This window comes from Oncorhynchus mykiss, chromosome 11 (genome assembly GCF_057628025.1).
Source record: "Oncorhynchus mykiss isolate SJ-2025 chromosome 11, ASM5762802v1, whole genome shotgun sequence".
Lineage (NCBI taxonomy): Eukaryota > Metazoa > Chordata > Actinopteri > Salmoniformes > Salmonidae > Oncorhynchus > Oncorhynchus mykiss.
Window position 1 is genome coordinate 24,584,280 of NC_143032.1, and position 12,672 is coordinate 24,596,951.

At 44.1% G+C, this 12,672-nt stretch overlaps 1 protein-coding gene across 4 annotated transcripts in view; it reads left to right on the top strand.

Moving 5' to 3' along the window:
* Positions 1-12,276, top strand: part of mmp16a (matrix metallopeptidase 16a (membrane-inserted)) — a 73,508-nt gene extending 61,232 nt beyond the window's left edge. For all 4 annotated transcript variants that reach the window (XM_021620570.3, XM_021620569.3, XM_021620567.3 and 1 more), the window contains 3 exons: positions 2,660-2,810; positions 3,095-3,210; positions 7,419-12,276. In XM_021620570.3, the coding sequence (XP_021476245.1) occupies positions 2,660-2,810; positions 3,095-3,210; positions 7,419-7,747 (596 nt within the window). In that variant the 3' untranslated portion in view covers positions 7,748-12,276. The remainder of the gene's footprint in view (positions 1-2,659; positions 2,811-3,094; positions 3,211-7,418) is intronic.
* Positions 12,277-12,672: the final 396 nt, after the last annotated feature.

Here is a 12,672-nt window from a genome sequence, read left to right on the forward strand (position 1 = left end):
AGCCAATCAATGATTTATTTAGCTTGGCCTTGATTATGTTTCGTTTCTTTATACAGAGAAAGCTAGCCTACACGGTCAATGCATGCCCTGTGCTTTGTAATGTTTTGTGTGGTCACTATGTGAAAGAGTATAGCGAAAGTGTGTGTGTGTGTGTGTGTGTATGTGTGTGTGTGTGTGTGTGTGTGTGTGTGTGTGTGTGTGTGTGTGTGTGTGTGTTTGATCTGTTTTCAATTACTGGTTCCATACAGAAGAAAATGTTGAACAATTGAAGTCAATCAGGGCTTAGGGTAGAGTGGAGGGGCCATGGGACCCTGTGTGTGTGTGTGTGTGTGTGTGTCTTTACGTAATGTGTGTGTGTGTGTGTGTGTGTGTGTGTGTGTGTGTGTGTGTGTGTGTGTGTTTACGTAATGTGTGTGTGTGATCTACACACATATACATGTGTGTGTACAATACACTCTGTGTGGTCCATGTGGAGGAGGAAGGAGCCTGTTGTTCTTGGCACCTTGCCCAGACTCAATGATCACCATCCCCTGTACAACACTGTACAACACTGTTTAGACATTGTTAGGAGATAGCAGGAGATTAGCAGTGTTCACTGCAGGAGGAACATCTGAGCTAACATTAAATACTGACAGTTAAAGTTAAAAGATGTAGTCAGTCTAGTCTGAATCATTATTTACTCCCCAAATATCTCACCCTGGTGAGTTCTGAGAAGCCCCTTATGTCCAATATCCTTCACAACCCTCTTAACACACACACCCACCCATACATACATACACACACACACCCCAATGCCCCTTGACCCAGTTTACCCAGACTTCCTTAGTGCCTGTGCCAGGGGGAGGGGCTTGGCAGGGCTGGAGTAACCATGGTAACCATGAGCCTGCTATGTAAGGACCATGAGAATAAAACAGGTGTAATGACAGGCATTTCCTGTCACATGGCCCTGTCACGAGAGCTAGGCTATACTCCTGCGACCTTCCCTCCCCTTCCTCTTAACCTAAAACCATCTCCAACCTTCACATATCCCTATGTCCCACCCTCACTCCCTCTCCCTTCTTCCCTCCCTTCCTCCCACCACAATCACAGTTGCCCTTCTCTTCCACAGACAGTAAAACCAGTTCATTTCCTCCCCAGACCTATGCCAGTGAATAAAAAAACCACTTCCTGGGCTCACCAAGTCAAAACCGTGCCACAACCTAATTACCAGAAAAAATCACTCCTCCTATCCCTCCATCTCTCTCTACCTCCCTCCATAACTCTCTCCACCCCCTCCGCTCTCTCCATCCCTCTCTACCTCCCTCCTCACCCTCCATCCCTCTCTACCTCCCTCCTCAACTCCCTCCTCCTCTCTACACTCTCTCCATCCCTCTCTACCTCCCTCCTCACCCTCCATCCCTCTCTACCTCCCTCCATAACTCTCTCCACCCCCTCCGCTCTCTCCATCCCTCTCTACCTCCCTCCTCACCCTCCATCCCTATCTACCTCCCTCCATAACTCTCTCCACCCCCTCCGCTCTCTCCATCCCTCTCTACCTCCCTCCTCCTCCCTCCATTCCTCACACAAGACAACACTTCCTCAAGTCTCGGCTTTGCACTTCTCGAACCTGATCATAATGAATAACACTGTATGGACAGCACTCCTGCTTTGAGATAATTCTTGAATACAGGCCCTGGCATCTAGACTCTTAACGCATTGCCCCATGTGACACCCTATCCCTGAGCCATGGTCAAGTGTAGCGCACTTTTTAGGAAATTGGGTGCCATTTGGGAAAAAGACTGCCTCTTGGTTTGTGAGAAGTAAAAAATCAACAACTGACAAAACAAATATGCCACTTACCACTATTAGGCAACAATTAAGAGGTTGAATACTACTGGAACAGTGGTAAACCTGCCTGGTAGAAGACCCAAGTGTATCTTGTCCCCACTAGCAGTGAGGAAGATGGTTCGGGAGGCAAAGAAAAGACCAAGGGCCACAGTTGGAGGCGTACAGAACTTGGTTTTATCTTGGGGTCAACAAGTCTCCAAATCTACAATTAGATGCCAACTCCATGCCAGTAGGCTATTTGGAAGTGTTGCCATAAAAATAAACTTTATTTAGAGCAACCACCACATGTAAACGCCTGGAGTTTGTTAAATCATTGACACTTTGACCCAGACTAATATATTAGATGACCCACCTAATATATTATCATGTGGTTATATATAAACAAAATTGAAAATGCTGCAACTCTTGTGCAATGTGATATGACTCTAACAACCTCGCTGTACTGTAACATTCATGATCTCCAGTGATGTAGTAGTCTAGCAACAAACACTACAGCTTCAGAATTGGTACACCTTGGGGTTCTGAAACTGATTTGTTATGGCTCACGTTAGGCAGGCTGGATTATAGTTACCCTGCCTGGCCAACCAAATGTCATCCCCAGGTTTTAGTAACCCCTCCTGGCCAACCAAATGTCATCCCTGGGTTAAATCCCCTCAGTGCTGGTGAGTGAGTGGATGCGTCCCAAATGGCACCCTATTCCTTGTATAGTCCAATACTTTTGACCAGAGCCCTATGGCAAAAGTAGTGCACTATAAAGGAAGTAGGGTGCCATTTGAGACGTGTAATGTCCCAGCAGTCCCTCTGAGCCCTGTTGTCCTTGTGTCGCTTCCAGGGAAGCAGTTCTGGGTGTTCAAGGACACCATGCTCCAGCCCGGCTACCCCCAGGACATCTCTATGTTCGGCCACGGCATGCCAACCCAGAGCATCGAGACCGCCGTCTGGTGGGAGGACGTAGCCAAGACATACTTCTTCAAAGGGGACAGGTGTGTACACTGAGCTGAGCTGTGTGTGTGGGTGGAGTGGTGTGTGTGGGTGGAGTGGTGTGTGTGTGTGTGTGTGTGTGTGTGTGTGTGTGTGTGTGTGTGTGTGTGTGTGTGTATGTGTGTGTGCCTTCGTGGGGAATTGGGGATGTGTGTGTGTCAGTTCATGTGTGTGTGTGTGTGTGTGTGTTTCTAATGTATTGGGACTGGGATGCCTATGAAATTGTGAGATGTGTGTTTTGATGTCTGATTATCCCACACCCTAATCCCCATGGCTGTCTGTTCAGGTACTGGCGCTACAATGAGGACATGAGGACAATGGACCCAGGCTACCCTAAATCCATCACTGTCTGGAAGGGCGTCCCAGACTCTCCACAAGGAGCCTTCGTAGACAAAGCCAATGGTATGTCCACCTATCTATCCCATAATACCATTATTACTAGACAGTAACATAATGACACTCACGTCTCCCTATCTATTAATCCATTCCTTCCATCCGCTAGACAGTAAGACTCACATAATATATACCAAACATAGTCTTTACTTCAGCCTCGTAAATACACATTTTAATACCTTGTAGCTACAATAAGCTATGATTTTAGTAGCCATGTTTTGACCGTATATTGTAAGACCCAGTTGGAATATGACAGGGAAGCAGAAAACAAAATACCACAGTCTGCTGCCCAATCCGGTTGAGGCCAGTTGGTCTGCACAGAGGGTGGGAAAGATGAGGTTTCTATTTTTTTTGTCAGGCCTGCGGGCTAGACTTATTAGACAAGTGGATCGTACAAAAAGCCTGAGAATGGCTCCTATTGGTTGGTAATGGCCAGCAGGGCGGGGTTTGAGCGGACCTGGCAATGCCTCTATGGGAAAAAACAGGCCAGGTTGGGAGGCGGAGCACACTCATGCCATCTGTCCCCGTCCCTCTCAAGGGGAACTGCCCCATCCTACCTTCAGGCTATGCTCAAACCCTACACCCAAAACCGAGCACTCCGTTCTGCCACCTCTGGTGTCTTGGCTGTCACAACCCTACTGGAGGACTGCTCCCACTAAGCCCAGTCAAAGCTCTTCTCTGTCCTGGCACCTCAATGGTGAAACCAGTTTCCCCCTGAAGCTCAGACAGCAGAGTCCCTGCCCACCTTCTGAAAATGTCTGAAACCCAGGTAAACGTCTGGTACCATGGTAAACGTCTGAAACCCAGGTAAACGTCTGGTACCATGGTAAACGTCTGGTACCATGGTAAACGTCTGGTACCATGGTAAACGTCTGGTACCATGGTAAATGTCTGGTACCATGGTAAACGTCTGGTACCATGGTAAACGTCTGGTACCATGGTAAACGTCTGGTACCATGGTAAATGTCTGGTACCATGGTAAACGTCTGGTACCATGGTAAACGTCTGGTACCATGGTAAACGTCTGGTACCATGGTAAATGTCTGGTACCATGGTAAACGTCGTAAACCCAGGTAAACGTCTGGTACCATGGTAAATGTCTGGTACCATGGTAAATGTCTGAAACCCAGGTAAACGTCTGGTACCATGGTAAACGTCTGGTACCATGGTAAACGTCGTAAACCCAGGTAAACGTCTGGTACCATGGTAAATGTCTGGTACCATGGTAAATGTCTGGTACCATGGTAAACGTCTGGTACCATGGTAAACGTCTGGTACCATGGTAAACGTCTGGTACCATGGTAAATGTCTGGTACCATGGTAAATGTCTGGTACCATGGTAAATGTCTGGTACCATGGTAAACGTCTGAAACCCAGGTAAACGTTTGGTACCATGGTAAACGTCTGGTACCATGGTAAACGTCTGGTACCATGGTAAATGTCTGGTACCATGGTAAACGTCGTAAACCCAGGTAAACGTCTGGTACCATGGTAAATGCCTGGTACCATGGTAAACGTCTGAAATCCAGGTAAACGTCTGGTACCATGGTAAACGTCGTAAACACAGGTAAACGTCTGGTACCATGGTAAATGTCTAGTACCATGGTAAACGTCTGAAACCCAGGTAAACGTCTGGTACCAACCAAGGTAAAGCTCCGCCTTATCTCAGCTCACTGGTCACCATAGCAACACCCACCCGTAGCACGCACTCCAGCAGGTCATATTTCACTGGTCATCCCCAAAGCCAATTCCTATTTGGCCGCCTTTCCTTCCAGTTCTCTGCTGCCAATGACTGGAACGAATTGCAAAAAAACACTGAAGTTGGAGACATATCTCTCTCACTAACTTTAAGTGTCAGCTGTCAGAGCAGCTTAGCGATCGCTGCAGCTGTACACAGCCCATCTGTAAATAGCCCATCCAACCAACTACCTACCTCATCCCCATATTTGTTTTTGTTTTTCTGCTCTTTTGCAAACCAGTATTTCTACCTGCACATCCTCATCTGCACATATATCACTCCAGTGTAAATTGCTAAATTGTAATTACTTCGCCACTATTGGCCTATTTATTGCCTCACCTCCTTACTTCAGATGCACACACTGTATACAGATTTTTCGACTCTGTACATAGCCCACCTATAATTTAGCCCAAACAACTACCTCTTTCCCAACTGTATTTAATTTATTTATTTTGCTCCTTTGCACCCCATTATTTTTATTTCTACTTTGCACATTCTTCCATTGCAAAACTACCATTCCAGTGTTTTACTTGCTGTATTGTATTTACCTTGCCACCATGGCCTTTTTTGCCTTTACCTCCCTTCTCACCTCATTTGCTCACATTGTATATAGACTTGTTTATACTGTATTATTGACTGTACGTTTGTTTATCCCAGGTGTAACTCGGTGTTGTTGTTTTTGTCGCACTGCTTTGCTTTATCTTGGCCAGGTCGCAGTTGTAAATGAGAACTTGTTCTCAACTGGCCTACCAGGTTATTAATAAAGAATAAATAATCAAATACTCTGCTCTACTGTACTGTACTGTGCTGCCTAAACTTGTGAAACATAGATGTCTATGATTGGTTCAGATTTGGTCCGGCCAGGCCAGACTGAGCAACTTCTTTTCAACATCAATGGACATCCGGTGTGGTCAGTGCTCAGTGGGTGAGGATGCTTGTTACAGTAAATGGAAGGAAGGTAGGGGTAGGTGTCATGGTAGGTGTCAGTAAGAGCCAGTAGAGGTGACATTAACCGGAGAGAGAGAGAGAACAGGGAGAGAGCGGCAGAGAGAGAGAGAGAGTGTTTGACCAGAAATCATAACCTTTGCATATTTCCACATTTATAAGATGGGAAATGGTTGAAAAATGTATATATGCCTTAATTTCTCAAAAATATATGCTCTTAGCTTTCGTTTGACACCCAATTTGACATGCTCCTATGAACTTCTCACGTTGGTGCTCATGGGTCCTTTCACATGGAAAATGCCCAGAAAATGGACAACAATAGCTGGGTGAGACAACCACATATCTTAAGATGAATGTACTAATTGTGATTAGCTCTGGATAGAGTCTGATAAAATGACTGAAATTTAAATGTAATGACGATGTGGGAAAAACAAGTCACCTCGAAAATGTACCCTGATCATCAATCATTATCAGGGCAAGTGACAGTAGGGTAGGCTATACTCCACTGTTTATAGATGTTTGGTTGGGTCAGTGTGACTGGGATCTGGGATGCTTGAACAGAGGTGTGTGTTGTATCGCTCATCCGCTCCTACACACACCTTCACACAGTGCTCGGTCTTATGGTGGGATTATTTGTCTCTCTGAAATGGGAGACAAACAAATACATGTCTGTCATTGAACAACTGGGCCATGATTAGATAGTGAAAAACCACACCAATCTCTTCTATAATTTGATTAAATAATAAAAGCTAATTTACCAACATTTCTGAAAATGGATATGGAAAATGTATATATAGGGTTTTGGAATTAAACTCTTCTTTCGCCCACACCAGTTAGAGCTCAACTAAAAGCCAAGTCTCTCCCTCTCTTCTTTCCCAAGATGAATCTTTCAGGACACTGCTCTCTCGCGCGCGCGCTCTCTCACTCCCTGGGTTGCTAACCGTAAACAACTCAGCTGCCCATGTGATTTAGAACCCCATTCTCTCTGTTTCTCTCTCACTCTCACTCTCTCTAGCTCTCTCTCTCTCTTTATCTCTCTCTTCCCTTCTAAAGAACTCCTCTGCTCTGTGCACTTGGAAATAGAGCGCATATCTCATCTATTCTTCCCTCTCTCTTTTCTTTGAAGAATTCATGAATAATGCAGAGAGGTATAGAGGAGAGGAGAGATGGGGAGTTTAGCCAGGTTGTCATGCTGGGGATATGTCACTGGTTTACAGTGTGTTTGTGGTCCAGTGTTTCAGGTCATCCAGAGAGGAGTAAGCACTTGTCTTTATCACTGCCCGGGCTTTATTCTACTGGCCTGTAACCCCCAGGGATATATTGGGCGCCTGGAATAAAGAGAGAATTACAAACTACAGGGAAACAAGTTCTTTACCAACCTCAGATTGACATCCAAATGAATCCTGTGGAGACCATATTAGGACTGTGAACAGATTGTACTTAATTGTATTCTCTCTCTCTCTCTCTCTCTCTCTCTCTCTCTCTCTCTCTCATCCCCCTCTGTCACTTTCTTTCCATCACTTTATCTCTCCAGGTTTCACCTACTTCTACAAAGGGAAGGAGTACTGGAAGTTCAACAATCAGAGGTTGCGAGTCGAACCCGGTTACCCCCGCTCCATCCTGAAGGACTTCATGGGCTGCGACCTGACCCCCATTGACCCCGAGTGGCCGCCCACGGAGGACGTCGACATTGTCATTGAGCTGGAAAACGAGGCCAACACAGTGAAGGCCATTGCCATCGTGATCCCCTGTGTCCTGGCGCTCTGTCTTCTTGTCCTGGTCTACACCGTCTTCCAGTTTAAGAGGAAGGGAACGCCCAGACACATACTGTACTGCAAACGCTCCATGCAGGAGTGGGTGTGATGACTGGGTGACACACAGGGGTCCGCTAGTTGGACCAATATGACTTTATTATACCCTCTAGTATAATGGAATCAATGGTCCGGAAAGGACATCCAGACAGAGGTGGTGGCGGTTGCAGTACGTCGGTGACTCCACTATGATCTGATCTCATTTTAGGCCTACTCCCAAGACTCCCCCGTCTTTTCAAATGGGGGCGGGAGAGGGTGGGGCCTTTGCCTAGATACCCCTCCACCCTGAGATTGAACAGAGGGTACTGTTATTTTGTATCCCATCAACCCCCATTCCTAGCCTGCCGTTTTAGGACGGCGCCTGGTGCAACCACTCTTAAACGGGGAAGAACTTTCATGTGGCGTTCAACTCTTCCCATGGTGCACTGCGTCAGTCATCTTCCTGTTGTCATATCAGGCTGTCGCCCAATCAGAGGAAAACAGCCGGTTCTTATCTACAGTATCTTAGGTCTTAACCCCTACTGCACGTGCTCAGAAAGACAAAAGACCCCCAATAACAAATGTTGCTGAAGTTAACCACCGAGTTACCAACTCCTGTCTCTTTTTATTGTTTTTTCCTTAAAAATATAATTTATTTTTCAAAAATGAACTTTTTTCCAGTCCCATTTAAAACAGTCCTGAAGAAAAATAAAACCCAAACCAAATAAATACTTTTTTCTCTCTAAAGAGGATGCTTTTTTTTTTCATAATCATTTTTGCTATCACTTTCTTTTTCTTTTCTTTTTTCTATCCCTGCTCTTCTTGATCGTTTATGCAGTGGAAACTTTGACTGTTGTGGCAGTCTGTCTCAAAAACAGGGGCCAAAATATTTTGCAATATTTTTAATCGCCTTAATTAAAGATCAATTGTGTTCTTCTTGTGTTTCATTTTCTTGTTTTTTGCTATTTTGTATACTGCTTTGTTTGTTTATTTGTTTACTTGTTTATTGAAAGAGCTGTTGGGGCCATATTGGTTGCTATCCAAGATAAATAGTCAATGGGTTCAACAAGCTGCGTGCCAAATGACACCCTATTCCCTAGATACTAGTAGTATATAATATCTAGGGAGTAGGGTGCCATTGGGGGCACAAACCATGTTCTATTACCCAGAGGCCCCAGCGCTGGTTTGCCAGACCACCAGAACAGGAGAAAGATTCTGCCTGTATATAGAGTTTAAGATATTAGTCAAAATAGGGAGGATGAAGGTTCTTGAAAAAAAGCCACTAAAGTTGAGTGTTATGGTATTGTTATGGTATCTGACTTGATATATATATATATATATATATATCAGTTTGATAGGAAAGACTGATAAATTAAAGAGATTAAAATGCTGTTACACTATAGATTTGCTTATTGTTTGGTCCTGTCAACCGACACGTACCCCTCTGAAATGGTAGTTCTGTATTGGTTAAGTTTGCATCCCAAAATAATTGTATGGTCTTTGTAAACATACGGACAGACCGTATTTAATCTTCTTGACTGCCTTGTTGAGAGAGTTCTACTTAAGTCACAGACGCCTACTACCCATGATGCACTTGTCTCGACCGAGGACCAATAGGAGTGACAGTGACGTCAGTCAAGACAATGCAGTGTCTTCTCCTGTGTCCAAGTGCATGCAAGCATCTACATCCACGTTTGGACTGCTCAGAAAACCTCTACGAAAATAAAACAGAACAAGTGGAAACAAACCATATGGACAAACCGGATTCACAGATACAGCAGTTTGTTCCTCCAGTGCTTGAAAACAGGTTGCAGTTAACAGTTCGGTGGAACATTCCTGCAGGTTCCTTGTATGCGAATAGAACACACCATGTGGCATGCAGCTTGACCAGTGGTTCTGCCCAAAGCTTACAGAAGGACTCGATGACGATGCTCAAACTCTTGAATATACCTTGTCTGCATCTATTTGTTTATGTTTCATGGCTGCGGGTTCCCTTTCTGGTACTATAAAAACAAAAGAGTCATTGGAACCTCACGATTCAAATGGAAAATATCTCACCGGAGCTATAGGAAGCAGGCATTTAGGTCATTTCTTGGTAATTGGAGAGTTTAGGTTAGGTTGGCCAGAGGAAACTTGATTTGATTTGGTCACCGAATTCTAAAAAAGTAACTAGTGTCGTTGCTTCATGGTGAGCAGTGTTTGAATGTGTGTCTGTTTCATGATAATGGTTTCTACTTTCTTTCTTTTTGCAAAAACAAATGCGACATCCTTCTTCCTTCTTCGTGTAAGACAGATTGGGACAATGGAAAATGTCCTGACAGAATTAATAAATTGATCAGTATATGATTAAAAAATTATGCCTTGAAACTCATTGTTGATATTTATATATACATGATATACCCAATGAAGTTGTGGCGTAAGGGTATGTGAATAATTTTGCTATGGGGGTGTGAGGTGGGATTTGACATGTTTTCGCTATGTGTGTAAGCTTGCCCCTTGCTGTGTTCTTAATGGTAAATCCTCACCAAATCCAAACCTCTTCTGCTCACAATCCATTTCTCTCAGAAGAGATTAACTCACACATGTCTGATGTGTAGAAAACAACTCAATTGGTTTGAGATGTCAAGACACAGTACAGTGCTCTCAATAGACATGTACTTAAACCTTATTTACCAGACACTCAGCAAGTATACCGCAGCCAGGACAAATACAACAAACTCTAAATATATTCTCCAAACTCTAGGGGGATTTCCTTAGTCTAATCCGACCACAAAAGGAAAAATGACAACATTTAGATTTCAGACTTAAACCATGTTGATGTTTATGCGGGAAATACCAAGACTGAAAGCTCAACATCCTTCTAACTGGTATTATGTGTCACATTAAGTCGCGTGATAAAAATCAGACCTTTTAAAGATATGCAGGCATTTAAAGGCCCACTCTGTGATTCTTACAGCTGTTTTTGATCATTTAAAAGCATGCTGGAAAGCAGGCTACAGGGGCAGACGCCAGACAGTAGTGTTTATTCTACTGCCACTGCACTCCAGTCCAGACGGTAACTAACTGCCATCAACAAAGAGGTCGACCCAGTTCACTTACTTGGGCTAAGACGATAGCCCTTCTGTGGCTAGAGAGTTCACTGTTCCTCCGTCACAATGCAACTCAGCTGCAAAATGGCGTCTGTGCTGTGAGTCTGACTTAGACAATGGCATAATGGTTACAGTTATGTTTAGGGCACAATCCAGCCATGGCTTTCTTCCAGTTGCTTTTTGTCTTCTGTTTGCACTTTTTACCACTTACCAAGTGATGCAAATACACTCCTGTTTCTTTTCAAATGCCTGTGTGTGTGTGTGTGCGGGCGTGTTTGCCGCCTGCGTGTCTGCCTTTTACGTCTCTAGCATTACTTACCACTGGCTGTGTGCTTATTCACAGACGTAAGTCCGGGTCTCTTGTCTACGTCTACATGTCAGTCAGTGTGTGTGTGTGTATCTACGTCTGTATCTGGTTCTGTAGCTCGAGACTGGAGCCTGCACTATCCCTTGGAGACGTGTTGCTCCGGGAGGCAGGCTGAAACATTGGTGCTAACCGAACCTACAGAACACTAGCCAGGGTTTGGAGCTATGGCCATGCAGGGCTAGTTTTATGGTGCTGTTTTTCTTTCTGTTTTTTTGGTTGTTTTTTCCCCCCTATTCTGTCATTGACTTAAACTTGAGTGATTACAACGTGAACAAGAGTAATACATTTTCATTTAACACGAGTCGTTACGGTGCAGTGTTTAATGGCTGTAGGTAAATGGAAAGCATATATCTTCCTGGTGGTTGTTAATGTAATGTATCCCAGCAGCCACTCTGCTGAGAGACTAGGGTCGCTACTAAAAGGTCACAGGGTCAAGTAGTCACCCAGACCCAGTGGTGTATAGCCTGCATCCCAAATGGTACCTTATTCCCTTTATAGTGCTCTGTGGTAGGACACTATAACGGGAATAGGGTGCCATTTGGTACGCTCCCATAGCTTACAAGGTCTGATGGTATGGAGGAAAGAAAGGAGGGATCAAGAAATTGAAAAGGTGAAGGTTATTTATGTTTCACTGTAATACACCAGTGATTGGAAGCGGGTTGGAAATACAGGTGTTTTCTGGAATAGCTAAGAAATATAAATAATTGTTCAACCATCTTCTTACCTCTTCTCACCATCGTCCACATCTGTTATCAACTTATCAGACAGAGAGTGGAGGGGTTAACAGTGATAACCACAGGACTTGGGTGTGTGTGTGTACTGAGTCAGATGTATGCTGTTCCATTGTATATGTGTGTGTACAGTATGTGTGTATCAAGGGGACTGACCCCCCCCCCCCCCCCCCCCCCCCCCCCCTTCATGCACACACAAACACTATGCTATGTCTTCATTTTCCTGTATTCATGTCATTACATTTGGGGAGGGGTCTTATTAAGATAAATAAGAAACATAATGAACTACACATTAACCATCTTTTGTATACTATTTTCCATCTTACATACATGCTGAGCATCATTCTCTACATTGTGTTGTATCAATGGAGCCTGGATCCATCTTGTTGATCAATAAAGACATTTTAAAGATGTCCTCATTTGCGTTTTGTCATGTTCATGCAAGTGTGGTACTAACACATCTTTTCCATGTCAAGTTTCAGTTTGTTTTCCATTGATGTTCACTAATATTCATTCGACCTCATCAATATAAAATAAGTGAAATCCCATTTCAGCTGTGTTTTCACTGTCATGAGCCAGGTCTTACTATGGCTGCAGTAGAATATGTATCAAGGCAGGAAAGCATTTGAACTATTTCCTCCATGGATGGTTTGGTCAATTAACTATTTTTACATCTTCATTATTGCTCTATCCATACAATACCACACCAGGGGTCATGTTGGGTCAAATATATCTTCCCACAGCACCTCAGTACTTTTACTGAACCTCCCACAAGGATAAAAGCATTTTTAGGAAGGAAGTGACAGGTGAG